The sequence below is a fragment of the Notolepis coatsorum genome (assembly GCF_963971535.1).
Source record: "Notolepis coatsorum genome assembly, chromosome: 18".
Classification (NCBI taxonomy): Eukaryota; Metazoa; Chordata; class Actinopteri; order Aulopiformes; family Paralepididae; genus Notolepis; species Notolepis coatsorum.
The window spans coordinates 55320591-55344013 of NC_140182.1; the positions used below are offsets into that span (position 1 = coordinate 55320591).

The 23423-nt window shown below is 40.0% G+C and overlaps 1 protein-coding gene across 4 annotated transcripts in view; it reads right to left on the bottom strand.

The window, feature by feature from the left end:
* LOC311245628 (FYVE, RhoGEF and PH domain-containing protein 4-like) overlaps positions 1-23423 on the bottom strand; it is a 281410-nt gene that overhangs the window by 128042 nt on the left and 129945 nt on the right. Inside the window, exon 1 of one of the 4 annotated variants that reach the window (XM_084335540.1) lies at positions 5632-5750. The exons of the other annotated variants lie outside the window; for them this stretch is intronic. Within the exon in view, the coding sequence (XP_084191666.1) occupies positions 5632-5698 (67 nt within the window). The 5' untranslated portion in view covers positions 5699-5750. Of the gene's footprint in view, positions 1-5631; positions 5751-23423 lie in introns of those variants that run through there. 4 annotated transcript variants of the gene reach the window in all.

Here is a 23423-nt window from a genome sequence, read left to right on the forward strand (position 1 = left end):
GGCTTCACCGGGAAGTTAATTTCATGCCCTGGTGAGCGTTGTGCTTGTTTACATAATACTGTAATCATATGGGAAGCAGAGCATCTACCCCCCTGCCTGCTAGGACCTGTCTCTATCCGACAGCCAATGAGCTGTTAAGTTGACATAAACAAACATGTGTGTGTGTGTGTGTGTGTGTGTGTGTGTGTGTGTGTGTGTGTGTGTGTGTGTGTGTGTGTGTGTGTGTGTGTGTGTGTGTGTGTGTGTGTGTGTGTGTGTATAGACTATGTTGCAGGGGTTGGAGAAAATAATCAATACAGAGATATATCACCGTATTTTGCGAGCCGATAATATATCAATACACTGACGGCAAGTATCAATATTTTAAAACTTCCAATCGATGATCCCCAATTTTGCTGCAATAAAAATTTGAATGAGGTGAACAGACAAATCTTATTAGATAAATTTTAGAAAATCAGGTAATAAAAGAGCAATACTATAGTATTATATACTAGTATAGTATGGTTATAATCGTGGGGCCTCTGGTGATTCCTATACTATGTTGTATGCCTGTTTATATGTGTTTGTTCCCAAGTGTCTGTACGTTGTTTGTTTGTCTTTGAGTGTGTGTGTGTGTGTGTGTGTGTGTGTGTGTGTGTGTGTGTGTGTGTGTGTGTGTGTGTGTGTGTGTGTGTGTGTGTGTGTGTGTGTGTGTGTGTTGCCATAGTGATCTTTCTTTCCCTCTACAATATTTTTATGGATGTTTTATTTTTATTTTTTTATAACATCAACAACATAAAAGACATTGAAAAGAAAAGAGAAGAAAAGAGAACAACCAATAGAAAAACACTGACAAACCACGGCTTGCTTTTCTGTAATAGATCACATAGATTCTAAACAAACAGAAAACTTCAAAAGCCACCCTCAGGAAGCTTCTCTCTGATGTCATCCACCATTTGGGGTCAATTTGGTTTGTTTTTTCACCCAGTCCAAAAGAATGGTTGCCTACAGCAAGCATATTAAATCATTTATAGATACTCCCAACATTCATCTTCAAAGATCAGGACTCAAGGACATTTAGTCCATGAGAACTTTTAGAGAACCCATCTACCCTGGGGACCCATAGTTCTCATTTACCTGCGCAGTAAAGTAAAATCTTTACTTGAACGCAAGCACCTTGAGCATTTACCTGCTCGGAGGAGGGATCAGCAAAAAGGTTGTGTGGAACCATAAACGCCGGTACCCTCACAAACCACCGCAGCTAAAAGACCCACGTGGACGTCTACCTTGAGCTTAAGAATGAAGCTTCAATTATTCACTGATAATAATTACTATGAGCCCAGAAAATTGTAATCGCCTGAGCCCTAGTGAGTGAGTGAATGAGTGAGTGAGTGAGTGAGTGAGTGAGTGAGTGAGTGAGTGAGTGAGTGAGTGAGTGAGTGAGTGAGTGAGTGAGTGAGTGAGTGAGTGAGTGTGTGCATGCATCTCACTGTGTGTGTCTCTAGTCTGTATCTCACTGTCTATCTGAGAGTCTGTGCATGTCCAGTGTGTATCTCACTGTTTATCTGTGAATCTCCAGTGTGTCTCTCTCTGTCTATCTGAGAAGCTGTGTGTCTGTGTATCTCTAGTGTGTCTCTCTCTGTCTATCTGAGAACCTGTGTGTCTGTGTATCTCTAGTGTGTCTCTCTCTGTCTATCTGAGAACCTGTGTGACTGTGTATCTCTAGTGTGTCTCTCTCTGTCTATCTGAGAAGCTGTGTGTCTGTGTATCTCTAGTAGTGTGTCTCTCTCTGTCTATCTGAGAAGTGTGTGTCTGTGTATCTCTAGTGTGTCTCTCTCTGTCTATCTGAGAACCTGTGTGTCTGTGTATCTCGTCTCTCTCTGTCTATCTGAGAACCTGTGTGTCTGTGTATCTCGTCTCTCTCTGTCTATCTGAGAACCTGTGTGTCTGTGTATCTCCAGTGTGTCTCTCTCTGTATATCTGAGAACCTGTGTGTCTGTGTATCTCTAGTGTATCTCTCTCTGTCTATCTGAGAACCTGTGTGTCTGTGTATCTCTAGTGTGTCTCTCTCTGTCTATCTGAGAACCTGTGTGTCTGTGTATCTCGAGTGTGTCTCTCTCTGTCTCTCTGAGAACCTGTGTGTCTGTGTATCTCTAGTGTGTCTCTCTCTGTCTATCTGAGAACCTGTGTGTCTGTGTATCTCTAGTGTGTCTCTCTCTGTCTATCTGAGAACCTGTGTGTCTGTGTATCTCTAGTGTGTATCTTATCATGTCACACCTTCTGTGTGCACTGTATGAAAACTGAAGATTTTAATCTCAGTGGGTCTAACCTGATTAAATAAAGGTTAATGAAACACACCACAGTAGTAAATGCAGGACAGACGTGGAGGTGCAGTCGGCACAGCAGTGCTGCATCAAGCAGGACATGACCAGAGTCTGACCATCAATCAGCAAGAGCACATTGAACCAGTCTCTCCTCTCTATCCTCTGCCTCTGACTGATAAAGCAGCGAGTACTTTGAATACCTCAGTATAATTAGGCAGGCGTATCAAAGCCTAGTGTAGCCGAGCGATACGGCCAAATGATCATATCACCATATTTTTCTTAGTTTTGACGGTATTACAGTACTTCATGGTATTCTGTTTACCAGTACCAGTTACAATGTGATATGACATCCTTTTTATATCTTTATCTTGGATTATTTATTGTTTATGGTACTATCTCCTTTCAAATGCTCTATTTTCTTTTACTTTTTAATACTTCTGCAAGATAATACAAATATACATATTGAAATCTATATATGGTATGCACTATGCACTGAATATCATGGACAATGGTATAGTATAAATCCATACCTTTGCATGGAATATCGGTATGCCGCCAAGCCACATACTGTAAGATACAGTACGATAAAATAAGATTGATCCTTTATTGATCCCCTTGGGGAAAACTGTATTTTATCTGTATATCTGTTTTATCGTGTATGGTCAACCAGTGTGATTGCAAAATGTTTCTTATTTTATGAATTGTGATACACAAGGTTGTATAAATAAAAATAAAAACGTTTCAGTTTGATATCAAACATTACCATGCAGTTCAATATGATAAATACGCCTTCCATACCTAAGCAGATATAGTGACATACTGTACATCGATACAGAATAAATTCTCTCTCTGGGGGAAACTTCACCCAGACTTAACCCAGAGAAGGCTGGAGAGCACTGCTCATTGCTTTTTTTTATGACAAGGCCAAACATCTTCCTCAGAGTCAAAACACACCTGGGGCCCTATTCCCCGTACCTGGTTCAACTAAGTCGATCAAAAGTCCCATTATCCAGATTCAATTAACCTGATGTTTGAATCCGGGATTTCCCTGTTCCTCGAACGCTGATTCAGTCTTGTTCATTCGAACCAGACTTGATACTCAGGATAAGTGCGCGCGGCCGCTTCAGTTGAAAAGACAGCAGGTGTCGATAGCAGAAATCCTGATTTTCTAACGGCATTGATTGATTGATTGATTTAAAACTTTATTAACAAGATTGCAGAATGGGTACAATACAGTACGGCTCAATAGCCTCGCCGACAAGTTAAATGCATAATCTATAGGCACATTTTAAGTCCCTCATTATCCCAATCAATCAGATTATATTTATTTAAATGTAACTGCTGGCAATAGGCTTAATGGAATGAATAATCGAATGAGATCTTGCTAGCGGAAATAATTATTTCAACTCTTTCAGAATAAGTATACAAAAACAAGCCCAAAGATAAAGAGTATATCTAATTGATACGAATTAATAGATACTTATGAGGATATCTGTACTGTATGCGCTTAGGTATCATGTAATATAATAAATACATCGTTCCTAAAGTTTTCAGGCCGCAACCCCCAAAATAACGGTGTCAGAGAGCCGCGACCCCCACTATTATATAGAGGTGGTTGAAACATGCAAACGTTCACACGCACACATATGCATTGGAGGCTTTTCACACGCACAATAACTACACAAAATAACACAATAATCAAACAACCATAAAATGAATACATATAGCGTGTTTCATTTAGAAGGCTATAATGTTCAACTCATCTAATGAGATGGATGGGCATAGTCTGGGTTTAATTTTGGAAACAGCGACTCAGAGATCATCCTCCACATTCATTCAGATGTGATCTGTACTTATTTTTTATATAAGTCAGTGCAGATAATGTTTTTTTCAAATAGGTAGGTATAGCTGTGCGTATTCCCCCTCAATTGATATCTAGTCGGCATCGGAGGTGGGCAGCGATCTGGGACGCATTCTCCATCAGAAACAAGCGCGCCTCATCCCGCTGCTCAAACAGGTGTCGTGGTCGTGCAGTATAGGAAATCCATAGGCTGAATATGATTTATTATCAGAATTTTAGGTCTATTATTTTACATTTCAAAAACATTTATTTTACCAGTTTAATGTATTTTAATTGTTTTTAATTATAGGCCTATTTCACACATTCTATGAAATCAATACATTCTGGAAATCATCTCGCAAAAACATTATTCAGAATGGTATAATTATAATGGGATCAAAGAGCACCTACGGGAGGCTGCAATTCGAAACTGGCCCCCGTAAATGTCCAAACACCCCCTCCCACCCCCTCCCAATGTACAGTTTCCTCCCCCTCGTATATATATTTTCTGTTAGGATCTCTGTTTAACAGTACTGTATATTTGCATATCTTGTATGTCACAAATGTAACAGTACTGTATATCTTTATGTCATGTATGTCATAAATGTCATGATATATCTGTATATCTGTATGTCATGTATGTCATAAATGTCATTATGAATTGAAAATGGGGGACCCTGATGTAAACAAGACGAAAGTCTTTCTCTGGGTCTGCATCCCCTTAACAATTGTGTGTATTGAGCCGTACTGTATTGTACCCCATTCTGCAATCTGTAAATTTCCAATCAATCAATCAATCTCTGAGGAAGGGAGCTGCCATTTTGTTCCGAGGGAGTGGCCAGCTTATATCCAGCTAACTCAACTAAACCTGCTCTGGAGCAGGTTCAAACTTTTCGATCTGTTGCCATAGTGACTTAGAAAATCTGACGTCGGGGAACGGAAATGTCTGGCTTAAGTCAAGCTATGCTGAAAATTATCCGGCTAACTCAGTTAGCCAGGTACGGGGAATAGGGCCCAGGGACTTTGACCCTCTACTTGGTGTTTTCATGTTGCTATACCGCCGACAGACAGACTGCGCTTCACGCCTCTAAGTACCGCTCCGTGGACCGTGCGTATCGTTTCATTGTTCCTGCTTGTGTTGATCTTGCTGGGGAACAAAATGTTTCACATTACTATATTAAGTGTAACCACATAACAATCTCAAGCATAGTAGTGAATCAACAACAGGCAGGTTAAAGGTGTAATGGGTATTTGTGTGTCTGTGTGAACCAGTTAAAAAGGGTCAGTAGTATTAGGTCAGCAGTGTTTACACAACGCAACACAGAACACGCTCTACTGAAACCAGCAAGTCTCATATACAATTATTTGAGGTTGCGCCTCTAGCAGGTCAAGCTCAACTAACTCCACCTATACGATGGTCAGGGGAACGCTGAGTGTTAATAAGCATGTCTGAGTTTAAAGACATTAAAATCAACATCTCCACAGTACCTGGGTGCATGTCTTTCCAGTTAGGCTGGGTTTCCCTCTTCCTGTCGGCCACACGCCACTTGTCCATGTCAGAACTGCTCTTTAGACCGACTATGTCTACAGGGAAGTTGTACTCCTCTCTTCAGGTGCTGGTTTTCTCATCTGGTGGTAACTGCTCTGCTCAGTTTGTTTATACATCAACTCCTCTGCCTGCATGTCTGTCTGGCTGTCAGTCAGTCACTGTACAAATCAAACCGGTTCCCCCAGGAAACCAGGCGGAGCTTAGAATTATGGGCAGGAGGGAGGGGTGAAATGCAGATCTGGGGTACGTTTAGCAATTTGCCCCACCAATGGTTGAAATAAAGAAGGGGAGGGGGAGAGCTGATCTCAAGTCAGCCCTCAAGGGTAATTTCGGCACCAGAGAATGAGAAGGGAGGGGGAGAACGGAACACAGTTAATGTTTAACTCTGTCCAAATTAAATATGCAGGTAAGAGAATGAGAGAGGAGGAGAAATATGAAGGGGGAGGCAGTGCAGAGGAGAAAATGAGGGAGATGGGTGGGATGGTTAATATTTAACTGTACCTACCGACCTGAAACCCTGTGATCACAGAACCCTAGAGCAGAGCGACGGCTGTGATGAATAGTGTTATACTCTGTCCTTAGTGTATCCTCCACTATATTTAATCACATGTCTATTGCATAACATCATGTCTGATTCGACGAACGATGAAGCCCAATCTAATTTAAAAGGCCTAATCTAACCACAGCACTAGACTGCCAGAAATGTTATTAAATCTGATCTGGAGATATCACAGGATCTAAATCACGCATTCTATTGGAGACACGGGAGACGTTACAGGTGCACTATGCCGTAGTCGTGAAGGTTATATTTTCATGACTGAATAAACACACTGTCCTCAGAGGGAACATGGGATCCCTGGGAACATTGTTTGAAGCTAGAGAGCTAATCTGAAAAGTTACTCTTTCACTGCTGTTGTTGTTGCAACAGCAGGGCGCACAATTTTTTTTGCAAAATGATATATTCTAGGCTTAGGTTTCAGTTCACACAGTTCCCCCAAAATGATTCTGTTTCGCTTCATGATGACATGGGATAGAATAATTGTAAGAATGACATATTCAGTGGAAAAGCTGAAGCTTAAACTCGGCTTCTTTTTCAGAAACAGGTCCTGTTTTTCACTTAAAGTGAGAAGTCACCTGATCTCGACCACCTTCTTACCACTACTCGATTATGGTGACTTACTCTATATGTATGCACCTGATCAGTACCTTAGAAAGCTTGATACTGTGTACCATTCTGCCTTACGCTTTGTCACGGGATGTGGAAATCGAGTGCACCATTGCACCCTATATACCATTGCAAGTTATCCATCTCTACAAATACGACGATTTTCTCGATGGCTCTCTCTGGTGCACAAAGCTCTGCTTAAACTGGTTCCCTCGTACCTAAGTGTGCTTCTGTGCACAAAGCAATATAAGTATGCCCTTCGTTCTCAAGCTGTTCTAACACTGGAAGTTCCCCATATGAGAACTGAATTGGGAAAAAGGGCTTTTAAATATGCTGCTCCTTCATCTTGGAACAAGATACAGGAGGACCTAAAATTACCAGGACTGGTCACCCTCGGAGAATTCAAAGCCATTTTAAAATCCTACGAACTCAGTTCCCTTGGTCAGTGCAACTGTGTTTGATAATTTGCCTGTTTGATAACTTGCCTGAAATTGGAGCTTGATGTAAATGTTTTATCTGTATTTTATTGTGATGTTCTTTTTTATGTTGAAACTTTCTGCTGCCTTGCTTGGCCAGATCGCTCTTGAAAAAGATATTTTAATCTCAATGATGCTTATCTGGTTAAATAAAGGATTTGATTGATTGATTGGATATGCTCTGTAAACTAAAAACAAATAGACAACAAATCCCCTCCCCCTCCCATACTGCAAGTAGGGGTTGGATTCACTGGAGGCCCCATGATACGATATTATCACAATATTAGAGTCACAATATTGTAATATTGCAATATTGCGATATATTTAGATGAATTACCATTTTTCAACAGCAAATGATATCCCCAACGGAATACTTTGTCTACATCTGCATACGTCTACATACTCACTGTCAATCAATATATTGCTGTATGGATTTCTTCCCCCCAACCCATACCGCAAGTACCATTAAAATACGACCAATACGACAAACAACAATGAAGGACGGCTTTCTTGCCACCAAAATGATTCATAGATACAGGGGTAACCTTAGGCCCAGGCCTCATTTGCATAGTGGGCCCAGATAGTGATAACTACCATGGAATAGAATGCATGAATAATGGAAGGGGAAGAACACGTTAATATGCCAAGTCACACCCCTTTAATCATCCTGGGTGTCCACACTGGTGTCTGGTGTGTGTGTGTGCACATGTATGCGTTACAATTATTGTGGTAGCATCCTCTTACTGTATGGTGTGCATTCTAGTGTGCATGTACGTATGTAGGGTGTGTGTGCGTGTTCATGCTAGCACAGAAGAGATTGGCCACTGACTCAGACCAGATGTGGGTGTGTGTGTGTCTGTGTGTGTCTCTCTCTCTCTCTTGTTCCTCCATAATGGGACAATTACCCAGGAGTTATTATGGTGTCCTGACACTAACATAATAGAGTGAGAATTAAAAGGCCTCGTAAAAAAAACATGAATGTGACTAAAGCCAGCAGATGAGGCGTGTGGTCCATCTGTCCAGCACGTGTCACACACAGGACACGCTCCTTTGTCCCACATTCACTCCTCTTGATCGATCGCCACGAAGCCAACAACCAAGGAGAAGAGGGAACAGTCTAACGCTCCACAATTCCTCTACAATTTCACAATAATATTGCCTTAGAAACTAATTCAGAATTGTCTCTAGTCAAGATGAGAAGCACGTTCAGTCACAGACTCATACCCCACCGACACTCAACTAACCGCCTCGGCCAGTCCTTCATACCAGCGGCCATCAGGCTCCACAACAGTGGGCAGGGACTGCTGCCAGACATCCAACTACTAGGAACCTAGTAGCTGACTCCCACCTAAAAGGACAATATACTACCTTATCCATACCGCACCTTATGTGAATACTGTATACTTCATCAGATCATATATTTATCATTTAGCAGTTTTAGATTATATATTAGATTAGATTTAGATTATTGGATTATTAGATTTTATATTGCATATATTTTGCATTTTGGTTTTTTAAGATTATATATTAGATTAGATTTAGATTATTGGATTATTAGATTATATATTGTAACTATTTATTGTAGGGCAAATATAACTGAGAGGGCATACATACCCTCATCTCGCACCTTGTTGCCCATAATTATGCACATGTCCATAATTACATTATGCACATGTCCAGAGTTAATTATATTAATTTGTTATATTGTTTACACAGCTTTTTTATTCTATTTTATTTTTACTTCTCCACTGGGGCTGACCCCTATTAGTCGATTAGTCAACTAATCGGTCGAAAGGAGCCGTAGTCGGCTGCCAACCTCTTAGTCGAATACCAAAAAAACAAAAACAAAAAGATTATAATATATATTTTTTTTAGATTTTTTTTATCATTCTTTCCAAAAGAAAAGAGGCATAGAAGCATGGCTAACGCTAATGGCACGCATACCAGAGGCTAACTGCCTACGAAAACAGGCACAGAGGCACTGAAAGAGGATTTCACCCATCTAATGAACACACTAGACTAGACAAATATCTATCAGTGGACCAATTGCATGCTTTTGCAGAGGACAAGAAGCCTTCAGTCGACTCCTTCAGACATTAAGCACCCCTCACAGCCCAAATGGAAGGATAAAAAAAAAAAAATTAAAAAAATATTATATAATATATATATATATATATATTTTTTTTTGTCAACTAATAGTCGACTAACAGCAAATTTTGTCTGGTTAAAATACAAACATACAGTCACAATACATAAACACTCACCACTATAAAAAACACCAGCTTCGTTAAAACTACAGTAAAAAGACCACTATATAAAAAAACACCAACTACATTAAAACTACAGTACTTAAAAGCATGATATATTAAAATCGATGTGGAGCAGTTCTATGTGTATATAAATAATAAATAATAGTAGTACAGGTATTATGTCCATCAGGTGGAAGGGAGGTTTATTTTAAGTAGTCCAAAGTCCTTGGGGGGGGGGGGGGGGGGGGGGCAGTCCGGCCTCCACCAGACCTAGGTGCTCAGCAGTCTGATGGAGGTTGGCACGAAGCTACCTAAGCCCCTTTTGTTTAATGATGAAGCTCTGTATCGACGGCCTGAGGGCATTCATTTGTAATGGGTGTGAAGGGTGTGTGTGTTGTCCTCAACTATTTGGGAGGCCTTTTTAACTGTTTAACTGTTTCTTGTGGATGCTGCTATGATGCCTGAATTTCCCCCAATGGGATCAATAAAGGAATATCTTATCTTATCTTATCTCCCGTCTTCTGTAATGAGGTGTTGAGACTGTTGGGCTACAAAGCTACAAAACAAATTCAAGTCACCCTTGAAGTGTTGCTTGAGCATCGTGGTTGTTATTCAGTATGATCGTTGTGAGATTAGTAGAAGAGAAATCCCTAATGTTATTATATTACAACCAGAAATGTTCACCATGACATGAATTATGTTTAACTAACATCAACTAACAATAAATCACATCTTTTTTTTGGTGTGATGAAATGATTTACAGTCAAATAACTATTTAATTCTAATTTAACTTACATACAACAATGATAGCAACCTGCTAGCTTGATGTGATGATGTTTACGTTTTGTTTTGGTTAGTTTTACTTGAAGGTACAGATATCTGGCTGTTTCTCTTTCAGCAACATAATTTTCCCTGTTGTGATTTGTTAATTATTATTAAACAATTACACTGCATCAGTTTTGATGTTGGATTTCTTCACTTTTAATGGAGCTATATGCTACTGCTACTAGTCTACTGCTTCCAGTGCTTGTGCTGGGAGCATGTCTATGTTCCCTGGGTCCTATGTTCCCCGGGTTCTATATTCCCTGCTCGCAATAAAAAGGGTCCTATGTTCCCCGGGTTCTATATTCCCCGCACCCGCTACCCACTCCCGAAAAAGCGACGAGTTGTGTGAGGGCAGACCATGTCAGCTTGCTTCATTTCTCTGTCATTACGGTAGTGTTCTCAAACGTACACGTCACGATTAAAAAAAGGTCCTATGTTCCCCGCTACTCCCGAAAAAGCGACAGAGTTGTGTGAGGGTGTAGATAGATGGTGCAACATGTGTAATTGTGTAATTGTGTATGTGTGTGTGTTCTGGATGTAACAGTACTGTATATCTACTCCAGTGCCGTCTGACAGATTCGGCCATCAGACGCTGCTTGCGTGTAACAGAGATGTATATCTGTTATTTAGTTAGGCCTACTGGACATTTTCGTTGACATACGTAGATATTTCGTTTTTGTTTATTTATTAAGTTAATATAAAGCGTGTTTCGAAGGTTTCTGAGGTTGTTAAATACACGCTTTTGATTTCTTTAAGTGGCGAGTGACGTCTTTTTCGTTGTCCGCTTATTTCTCGCCAGAGAGATACAACGTTGATCGGTCTCATTCACCAAGGACTTACGACAAAAAGGGCTTTCTCTTAGGGCCATTTGAGACCTTTTCGGGACAATTTTGGGATTCACCAACCGTCCCAATAAAACATATATAATTAATATTATATTATAATATATTGTCTATATTCATGTCTTGCCCGAAAATTTCTCAAATGGCCCTAAGAGAAAGCCCTTTTTGTCGTAAGTCCGTTGGAGAATGAGACCCGATTCCGGAAACAAAATAAGGCGAGTCCTTATCACAAACTGTCCCAAAGATATTTAATGTTTTGCTAGACATGTCTAGTGTTGCACCGGACTTCAGCTAAAAGCCAAATTGCATTATAAATTTTGTTAGTAGACGCCAGCCAGAAGAGGTCTGCACCTGATGCAGATTGTTTGGAGAATATTACTTTACTATTTCTCTAATATATCAGACCGACTATAGCTAGGCTATATATTTCAGCTATAATGTCCTAACAGAGAAACTACCACCACCTAAAACATCCTTATTATACCTTGTTTTATCCATAGGCAGTAGCGCTTTGACGGTATAATAACTTCGGTGGACAGCGCCGTGGTGCTGAAGTGTCATTCAAACTATCCTTACTTAAATATGACTGACGGGCGACGACGACACCACACATGTGAACAGTAACAATGCAATTAATTAATGTCTTGTTGTAATTAGTATATACCCAATGTCATGCGTCTTCTTGAAGCGGATTCAGCTTGTTTTGCTCCGATTTGACGTCAGTTTAAAACCCTTCTACTCCTATGGCATATTTAATTCCGCCTGGATCTTTTCTTTTTATTGTGCGCTGTAGCATTGTCAAAGAGTAATTGCTTTTGCCCTTTTCCATTTGTAACTTCATCCTTTACCTTTCAATATCTTATTTGACGTTGTTAATGCGTATTGAAGGTTTGTGTCCACGGGCAAGCTATATTCACGTATTCACGTTACGCGCATATATCCTCAACTATCCACAACATCAGAGCGCATCAGGTGCATGATGAAATAGAAGATATAATTAAAGGGGCTATGCACTGCTATTCCTAGCACTATTTGGGCAACTTTACACAATTCCTGTTAGTCTATTGAAGACATTTGTAATTTTTTTTTTTAAAAAATTCATTGTTTTATATTTCTAATCAAGTATTCGAAACCATCATTTTTCAGCCTCAAGAAATCAGGCTGTTATGGCCTGGCTCCGCCCATAAGCACTTTGAGTGACAGTCAGACCACAGTCTGCACTGGTAGAGGGAGGGAGGGAGGGGGGGGAAGAGAGAGAGAGTTCAGTTCAGAGTTTTTATTTGCCACATGGAATAATACAATCATAGTTTCTTCATTAAAAAATCATAAATAGTCATTCCATGGACAAAAGGAGCAGGAAGAAGAATACATCTTATTCACCTGCCCCTTATTCCTAAACTAACATGTATTTTCTTAATGGTCGGCGTATAACCTTATTTACACAAATAATCATTTATACCATGAGAGAGAGAGAGAGAGAGAGAGAGAGAGAGAGAGAGAGAGAGAGAGAGAGAGAGAGAGACAGACAGACAATGCCCCCTCTCGGCTCTCTCTTCCTTTCGCTTTTTTCTTTCTTTCAATCTCCCGTGTGGCGCGCGGCCGGCAGGTACCCCCCCCCCCCCCCCCAAGTGCCCCCTCTCTCTCCCTCCCTCCTTTTCTCTCCTTTCTCTCCCACTCGGCTCTCGCTGATGAGACGGGGCAGCAGCTTTTTTCTTTCTTTCAATCTCCCGTGTGGCGCGCGGCCGGCAGGTACCCCCCCCCCAAGTGCCCCCTCTCTCTCCTCCCTCCTTCTCTCTTCCTTTCTCTCCTTTCTCTCCCACTCGGCTCTCGCTGATGAGACGGGGCAACTTTTTTCTTTTCTTTCTTTCAATCTCCCGTGTGGTGCGCGGCCGGCAGGTACCCCCCCCCCCCCCTCTCTCTCTCCCTCCCTCCCTCTCTCTTCCTTTCTCTCCTTTCTCTCCCTCTCGGCCCCGCAGCTCCACTCGCCGTCTAGTCTAGGTAGAATGGGGGCGGGCATTAGCTCCAACCACAGAGCCAATCGCATCACTGTGCGCCTAATGACGTGACTCAGGACTTCAAATCAAAATGACCCGATTTACTAGAGCACGAGAGGGGCTGGGCTGAATCGGAGCAATCCGCCAATATGGTATTTAGACCCTAAAACACATTGATACGAACTCCTATTACTATAATACAATGCTAGAGACTGAAAAATGACATTTATAATGCATGGGACCTTTAAGAACAAGAACACGTCAATAACACTTTAAAATACTTGAGTGACTGACGGACATTTCCCGATGAACTCGAATCTGTTGCACCGCCGGCAGCAGAGCCTTTATTTCAGCGGGGAACATAGGACCCTTTTTTCAGTTGGGAACATGGGGCCCTTTTTTTGTTCTGGAGCGTTCGGGAGCGGGCGGGACCGGGGAGCATAGAACTTTTATTTCGGGAGCGGGGAACATAGGACCCTTTTTTTTCTTCTTTTTTTGGAAAAAGCGGGGGACATAGAACCCGGGGAACATAGGACCCGGGGAACATAGGGATGACCCCCTTGTGCTAAGCTAGGCTAGCATGCACCTGGACCTCTCTCTGGGGCTACTGGACACACAGAGGTGAAACTGATATCAATCTTCTTGTCTGACTCTGGGGGAGATGGCAAATAAGTGTATTTCTCAAAATGTTGGAGTGTTCAATAATGCCTGCCCTTTACACTGCAAAAGCACAGTATCGCTATAAGTGTTATTTTATTTGAATGGTGTATAATCAGTTATTCCCCCATTTCATAGAACATTACATGACATCTACATACAACCCTGTAGGCAGCACATTCATTCATTTCATTCAACCTTTATTTCCTCTTGACAGACCATAAACATAAAATAACATAAACAACAAACAACAAAGTGAAAGCACTCTTTGCAAAAGATCCCCGCTTGGTACTGCACTTTGTTTACATGTTTGTTTTGGTCTGATGTGTGAGTTGGAGTTGAGTGGGGATGGGGGGGAGGGGTTACTACTGCTGGCCACACATCAGGCTCTGCCAAGAGACATCTGGAGAAATTCACAGTATAGTAAGTTACTAAACTCCAACCCACACATCACACAAAAGAAAAAACATTCGATTGTGGTGCCGTGCCGCTCGGCGGAATTAAAGATTCTACTGTACTGTTAAATAGATAGATTTCTACCTCACACGCTGTTATATTGGCACTTGTAGGGTTACATTATCAATCTGAACAAATTTCACTTCAAGATCGTGACGTACCACAATAAACAGAATTGCAAAAGAGTATCACAGACCTCCCTGTATATCGTGATACTATTGTTATCATGGCTCAAGTATCATAATAGGAGGCAAACCCCTGATGTCTCTATAGCAGCTCCCTACCCCTAGTACATTATACCGTGTTAGTTTACTACCCATATCCCTACCGGTCTGATGATCTGTACCTGTTCTCAGCATGTTAATATAAGCCCTTAGCGTGATCCCTGGCCCGTGACTAATGAGGGGCAGGCGGACTGGGTTGGTGGTGTGTGTGTGCGCGCGCGTGTGTGTGTGTTTGTGTACTGTGAACCACAAACTGAACACCCCCCTACTAAACGGCTTCACACTCATATCATTAGGAGAGGCGAGAAAGGTGTGTCTGGGTTAACATTAGAGGGATTACCATCACACAACTCACACTGACGAGAGGGCAAAGGAGAGGGGGGGGGGGGGGGTCAGAGGAGAGAGAGGGGGACAAAGGAGAGGGAGAGGGGGGAGAGGAGAGAGGGGGGCAGATGAGAGAAAGATAGAGAGGGGGGGGGTGAGAGGAGAGAGGGGGGCAGAGAATAGAGATATGGAGAGAGGGGGCAGAGGAGAGAGAGTGGGAGAGATGAGAGATAAGGGGCAGAGGAGAAAGAGGGAGGAAGGGGGGAAGAGAGAGAAAGAAAGAGAAAGAAGGAGGGGAGATGTGTGATGTATAGATATTATCTACTGTATATAGGCTGATATATGTGCAATCTAATTTGTGTATCGGTATGAGAAATAATGATAGAGAAAGCTACAGAGAGAGGGGGGGAAGAGAGAGAGAGGGGGAGCAGTAATTAAGATCTAAACATGAGTAGTAGGGAGGCAGTGTGGACATTGATGGAAGGGATCAATGAGAAGACCGGGAGTGTGATAACATCGACTTGAGCTATATTTTCTCTCCCGCTCTCTCTCTCCCCTCCCCCCACTTCTCTCTCCCCCACCCCCCCTCTCTCTCTCCCTCTCCTTCCTCCTCCATCCTCTAGCGACATACTTTCTACCGTAGAAAACAGTGCTACAGGACTGGGGACCACACAACTTGTCAATCAATAATCTCATCCATCCAACCAACCAATTACCACATCCGATTGCCTCCTGCAGACGGGTCTACTATACTCTCCATAAATAAACCACACAATGTGTGTAAACACACGCTGCTCTATCATGTGACCAGACCGAACCCTCCCATTCCAAATATATTATTGATAAAGACTAGGGATATACTGTAATAAAGGCTCCGTCTTACCTCTGGTCTTATGGTCTCTAACTACACTTCCTCTAGACCCCTACGTTCTGCATGTTCCGGCCACCTGAGACCCACTCCTCTTCGGGCTCCTGGGGGGTCATTGAAACTAAGCAGGCTATTCTCTGTCCTTCTTCTTCTTCTTCTTCTTCTTCTTCTTCTTCTTCTTCTTCTTCTTCTTCTTCTTCTTCTTCTTCTTCTTCTTCTTCTTCTTCTTCTTCTTCTTCTTCTTCTTCTTCTTCTTCTTCTTCTTCTTCTTCTTCTTCTTCTTCTTCTTCTTCTTCTTTATTTATAGACAATGTGCATTTACATTAATCATTGTTACATGAAAATATGTTTGCACCAGATTTTGCAGAAGCTAATTTCCATCTGTAGTCTATCCAAAACACATGAAATACAAACAGTGCAATAGTTCAAAATATATATACACGTAAAATGCCAGACAACATACACAGGAAATACATCATAAAGAGTGCAAAATACATACACATGGAAATGCAACATAACATGCACATATAGCACAGTGTAGGGCTGGGCGATATGGCCTAAATATGATATCACGATATTTTCTGACCTTTCGGCGATACACGATACGCATCACGATGTTTTTCTTTTTTTCCCCAAACAATTCATTATGAGGCTTACCAAGACAGTATTTGAGTTTGCAAGCTAACATTAAAGACAAAATAAAATACCCATGCATTTAGCATTTTGATATTATATATTAGATTTAGATTATTGGATTATTAGATTATATATTGCATATATTTAGCAATGAGATATTATATGATTTAGATATGAAATATGATGAATTGAAAATGGGGACCCTGATGTAAACAAGACGAAAGTCTTTCTCTGGTCTGCATCCTCCAGTCCACTGTTGACTGTTGTTGTATTGAGCTGTACTGTATTGTACCCATGCTGCAATCTGTTAATAACGTTTTCATTCATTCAGACGGCAAACAGAATCATTTTGATTGACAGTCGCGTCTGCCAATTACGTCACACCGCTTGCACCCGCCCTGCTGTTCTTAGCACCAATCGGCAAGGGCGTATTCATTTTTTACTTCCGCCATTGGAGAGCTCAATGACAACAACAATGGCAGCGGTAGCTCGCCGCGGCCGACGTTTAGCTTTTAGCTCCGCATAATGACTAAACGACTGGAGGCATAATGATTTTACTGCAACGGATGTTATAATAAAAGCCTTTCCATACATCTGTCTGATTGAAAACTTTATTAACAGACCGCAGAATGGGCACAACTGAGTCAGCACGGGCTGAGATATGAACGACTAATGCTTGCTATATCTAGGTCGACCTCGGACGTTGCTATGTAAATACGCTGATGTTATTGAAAGTGTAACTATATAACGTTAATGCCACAAAACGAATGCCTTTGTTATCATAAGTAGTAACTTTGATGCAGTAGTGTGTGTGTGGGGCGGCGCTGTTCAAAAGTGTCAACGTGTGGACCAGATTGACGCGACACAATCCTCTTGGGCAAAACATCACGATATCCACGATACGTTTAAAAAGTGTATCGTTAATGAACTGTACCCGATATTTATATAATATCGTCATATCGCCCAGCCCTAGCACAGTGCCAAACATAATGATCTATTATTGACACTTCAAGACAAGTTCAAAAGTGCAAGTAACTGAGTATCTTGTGTAATCATATACACAAGGAAGTCAGACACCACCACCTAGTGTTGGCAACATTGGTGACTCAATAGCCATTTTTTTGTGACAGAGCAAAAGTGACTGGCTGTGACAGAGTCCTGGCTGTCACAGAGTCCTGGCTGTGACAGAGTCCTGGCTGTGACAGAGTCCTGGCTCCACGATGGTGAAACACATTTCCCACCACAGTCAGGACAACTCAGGACAACTGAAACCCGCCCAATTTTCAGCCGTTTACTATTACTAGTACTATGCTACTATGTCTATAGTATACTATACTATGTCTATACTACTATCTACGATGTACTATGTTACCACGCCTATACTACTATTCTAATATGCCTATACAGTCTCTATCTGTTCAACTCTTCACCTCTCTTTGTCTCACTCTGTCCAACTCTCTGTCTCTCTCTGTCCAAACCCTCTGTCTATAGTTATAGGTTTAGGTTAGGTTTACTTTATTTGTTCAAGGGGGACAGTGTACATTAATAAAACATTTTACAAATGTAAATGCACCCAATTTTAGCCAAAAGGCTAATTTCCATTGGCAGTCCCCCTGCCAGAAGGTACAGGCTAAAATCCTGTGTAAAAAAGGGTTAGCAATAAAAACAGAATAAAATCAAGATAAATACATTAGAATAAAAACACAACAAAAGCACATATAAGAAGAGGACGGGTCACAGCACAGCCCCAGTGTTCTCCCAGAAGTTACTCAGCCTTGGGAGACAACGCTACCTCTTACAAAGCAACGTCTCCCAGGAGTAGTAATAAGGGAAGACCTTTTCTAATGTTCTATGACGATACTGACCCATTCCCTTCTTATAGTTCTAGCTATCTGTCTCTTGCTGTCCAAGTCTGTGTGTATCTCTCCATCTCTCTATTGATGCATTACATACAGACAATTTTTTTTATATACTTTATTGTGTCAATAAATCACTCTACATTTAGAGTACACATATACATACCTGTACATACGTAAATACACACATAAATGTACATACGTATATTGTAAATCTTGACACTTTATTTTTATTTTTATGTTTTACCCATCACCCATACAAAAAGAAAAACACATAGACAAAAGGGTGAGTACCAGTATAGATGTTACTGATCCTGGACTGGTAAACCTATCCATCCATCCATAGTATACATCCAATATCCATCCCTACTCGTCCCCACATAGCCTACATATACAAATACAAGTAAAAAAAATTATAATAAGGGAAAAAGGATTAGAATTTTCATTATAGGTGTAGGCCTATGAAATATTCCCCAACAATTGGGTAGTAAATCAAACTGCTACTACTACTCTAGTTTTCTATTACTGTTTCATGTTACTTAACTCCTCATCTCAACGCCTGATCTGTCTGTCGTCTAATACCTTTCCATAGTTTAAATAAACCCCATCTTTTTTCCAGCATATTTTCATTCTTATACATTTTGTAAGTTACCTTTTCCATACTATATATGTCCTCTACAGTTTCTAACCATTTGTTTACTTTGGGAGATTCAAGTTTTTTCCAAGCTCTTGTTATTTGCTTAAATGCTGCAGCTCTCAAAATAAAATAAAAGGTATAATTCTTCTTTTTGTAGGTTTTTGGGGCGTGTTCCTAACAGTATATCTTGTTCTTCTAGATACCCCACTTTCTCGAACATCTGTTCCATTATATGTAAAATATCTGACCAGTAGATTTGTATTTTTCTACATGTGAAGAATATATGTGTATTATTTTGTGTGAATTTGGATATATTCTATGGTGTTCTAAACTACCTCATATTTATTTTCCAAGCATTCTCCTGCCAAGAGGGTGATTTTATGTAATGGAAGATATCTTTAAAACTTTGATTCCACTCACTATCTGGTATATTTGTTTTCAGTTCCTTCTCCCATTTATTTTTAATACAGCTTAAATCTTCAATTTTGTTTTCTTGAAGTATTTTGTAGATTTGTCCAGTTGTGTTTTTGAGGTTATGGCTTTGGTGAGTCTTTATCATGTATTTCAGAAGGGGATGGAGATCTTCAAGAGTTTTAATTTGTACTTTTTCTCTCAAGTAGCTTCTTACTTGCAGGTATCGATGGAAGTGATTACTTGAACAGGCATATTTGTTAGCTATATTTTCAAAATAATCCACTCCTTCATTGTACATTTGATAAAAATTTATGAGGCCCTTAGCTTCCCATGTCTTAAAGAAACCATCAATACTGTTTGGAGAAAAATCTGGGTCCCATGCTATTTCTCTTAAGCAGATCATTTCTTGTTCCTTAATTTGATTTATTTTACATATTTTCCTCCAGATTTTAAATGTGTTATATATAATAGTAATTGTGTATTTTGATCTGTGCTTTTTTATAACTGGAGAAGATCCATGTGCTGAGTGATTCCACTAAATTCAACTCAATTGACTTCCATTTGGGAGTCATCTCGTTTTTCATCCATATTAAAATCGGTTTTACCTGTGCTGCGTAATAATAATTAATTAAATTAGGTAATGCAAGTCCCCCTCCTTCTTTCTTTTGTTGCAGGATTTTGAGTTTGACTCTAGGCTTCTTTTCATCCCATATAAATGTTCTCAACAGCCCCTCCCAAACATTGAAACATATAGGTGTTATGTATAATGGCAGGTTCTGGAATAAAAATAGAAAACGTGGCAAGATGTTCATTTTAATAATATTAATTTTTTCAAATAAAGTGAGAGGTACAATTTTCCACCTATTCAGATCTTCCTTTACAGATTTCTCCAAATGTCCATAATTACACTGATGTAGATGGTCTAGGTTATTAGGTATAGTTATTTCCAGATATCTCACTTTGTTCCGGTCCCATTTAAAGTTAAACAGTCTTTCTCCAAGTGGCCACCTATTTCCATAGCTTCAGTTTTATTTAAATTAAGCTTATATCCAGACAGAACCCCATAGTTTGTTATTTCATCTAATAACCCTGGTAGTGAACTATATATATCTGTAAGATACACTATGATGTCATCCGCGTACAGTGCTAGTTTATGTTCATCTTTCTTTATTGTGAGACCTTTTAACCTCTTATTTTTCCTTATGCTTTCGGCTAAGGGTTCTATGCATAAAGCAAATATTTGGGGCGATAATGGGTCCCCTTGTCTTGTCCCCCTTTTTAAAATAAAGTTTGTAGAGAGTGTCCCATTTACTCTTACGCTTGAGTTAGGTTCTTTATATATTCCCTTAATCAATTTAATAAAAGTTTGGTGGAATCCAAAATTCTCACATACTCCAAATATGAAGGGCCATGACACCCTATCAAAGGCTTTTTCAGCATCTAACGTCAATGTCAACATTTGTTTCTTTGTTTGTACTGCATAATAAATGATGTTAAGAGTACGCCGCACATTGTCGCTTAAGATACGATCTTTAACAAAACCTGTTTGGTCCAGGTTAATTATATTAGGTAGTGAGTATGGTTGCTATAATTGATGTGAATAATTTTTTATCTACATTTAAGAGGGATATTGGTCTATACGATATCTATACGGGTCTTTTCCTTCTTTAGGTATAACAGTAATGATTGCCGAATTCCATGTGTCCGGCCAGTTTCCTGTTTGTAGGATCTCATTAAAAACTCTACATTAGATGGGAGTAACTAGGTATCTAAACTCTGTGTAGAATTCGTAAGTAAATCCATCACTTCCAGGACTTTTTCCAGTTTTACCCTTCTGGATGACCTTTAGGATTTCTGTCTCTACTATTGGTTGTACTAATTCATTATTTTGTTTAACGGACACTGTGGGAAGGTTTAACATTTCTAGGTATTGTTTAATTTTCTGTGGGTCCACACCTATTATTTCTGGAGTGTAGAGGTTTTGATAATAGTCCTTAAAGCATAATGCTATTTTCGCTTTCCCCCTCTTATATGTGGAGTTGTTATCCATGATAGTGGCTATTGCAGTTTTTTTCTTTCTGTTTCTTTAGTTTAAATGCTAATATTTTCAGTGCTTTTTGACTGTTATCATAATACGTTTGCCTACAGAGCATGAGATTCATGTATTTCTATAATTTCCAATAATTTTTTAGCTACATTCAATTGTATCTGTACTTCTTTGTTCCTCCCTTTCTCGTGTTCTTCTTGTAGTTTCTTTACTTTGTTTTCCAGTACCATCTTTTCTCTATCTCTTTGTTTATTTTTCCAGGATGAATATGCTATGATTTCTCCTCGTATTGTTGCTTTTGCAGCTTCCCACAGTATTGTGGATGTCACTTCTCCATTATCATTTATCTCAAAATAAGACTTCATGCTACGTTTTATTTTCTCCTTGAAATCCTGGTCACCAAATAAGGAGTTGTTTAACCTCCAAACAGTTTCCCCATGTTCCATCTTCAAGTCTAATTCCATTATGATTGGTGCATGGTCTGCTATAGTTATGGGTAATATTTCACATTTTGTGATCTTTGAAATCTCATTTTTAAACATAAAGAAATAATCTAGTCTTGAATAGACCTTATGTGCATTGGAATAAAAGGTGAAGGCCTTGCCTTGGGGGTGTAGACAATGCCAAACATCCAAAAGTCCCAACTCTATTTGGGGTTTTCTTAATAACACTGCTGCTTGTTCTGACTTATGTTTTATTCTACTTTGGGTGTCTACTTTCTGATTCATAACCAAATTGAGGTCTCCCCCCATTATGAGTGTTCCGTTCGCCTCTGTCATTATCAAGGATACGATTATTTTCATAATATCTGCTCCTTTTCCAGGCGGATTGTAGACATTGATCAAAGTTATTTGTTGTTCTTCTATTTCCCCAGTTACCAACATGTATCTTCCTTCCTTATCTCTGATACATTTTTCTTTATTAAAAGTGAGGTTCTTTTTTATGAGGATTGCCACTCCTCTTTTTGCTGATGTGTGAGAGGAGAAGAATACTTGGGCTGAGGCTAATTTCTCCAACTTTGCATGTTCCACTTTGGTCAAGTGTGTTTCCTGAAGGAAGATTATTTCTCCTCCTTCCTTCTTAAGTTTTTGCAGTATCCTCTTCCTTTTTATTGGGTTATTTAGGCCATTTGTATTGAGAGAGCTTAATTTAAGTTTCCCCATCGCACTGCTTTTGAGGCCCTTTTCTCCCTTTATATATGTATTCAAAACCTTTAACCAAAAAAATTCAAAATAAAACATACATAACTGAAACTTTGTGTACAAGAAATAAAACATGAAATACAAACATAACACCCAACAGTGAGCTTCCAATTTCTACAACCTCTACACGGTTACAAGAGATATTCCACATTATTATGGTTATGTGGAAAGAGGGGTTATCATTAAGTAACCCTGCCACCAGATGGTGAGTGTGGCTATGGTTGCCACACAAAAGATTGCCCATATCTGCATGGTAGACGGCATGCGGGTGCACAGTCCCTCCAATAATTTCTCTATAGCTAATTTGTGTAACTCAAGTATATCTCCAATACCAAAGAATAGATTATAATAATAGTCATAGTATATGCAGGTATGCATACATATACACGATACTACACATACCTACACATACACAACAATTAACAGCACCCTCCCCTCCAGACATGTCTCTCTAATCTCTATAGATAATTTGTATAACTCAAATAGATCTCCAATACCATTCAAAGAATAGATTATAATAATAGTCATAGTATATACCGGCATGCATACATATACACAAAACTACACATACATACCGACACACACACACACACACACACACACACACACACACACACACACACACACACACACACACACACACACACACACACACACACACACACACACACACACACACACACACACACACACACACACACACACACACACACCAGCGTTTCCGTTAGCCGGTAATTACCGGTATTTGACTGGCAAAATCTGTTGAAGTCCGACATATTTAATCTCTCCGGTCATAATGTCCGGTGAAAATAATTCCCTCTAAACACAATTAGATTATTTGAATTGTATTAAAATAGGC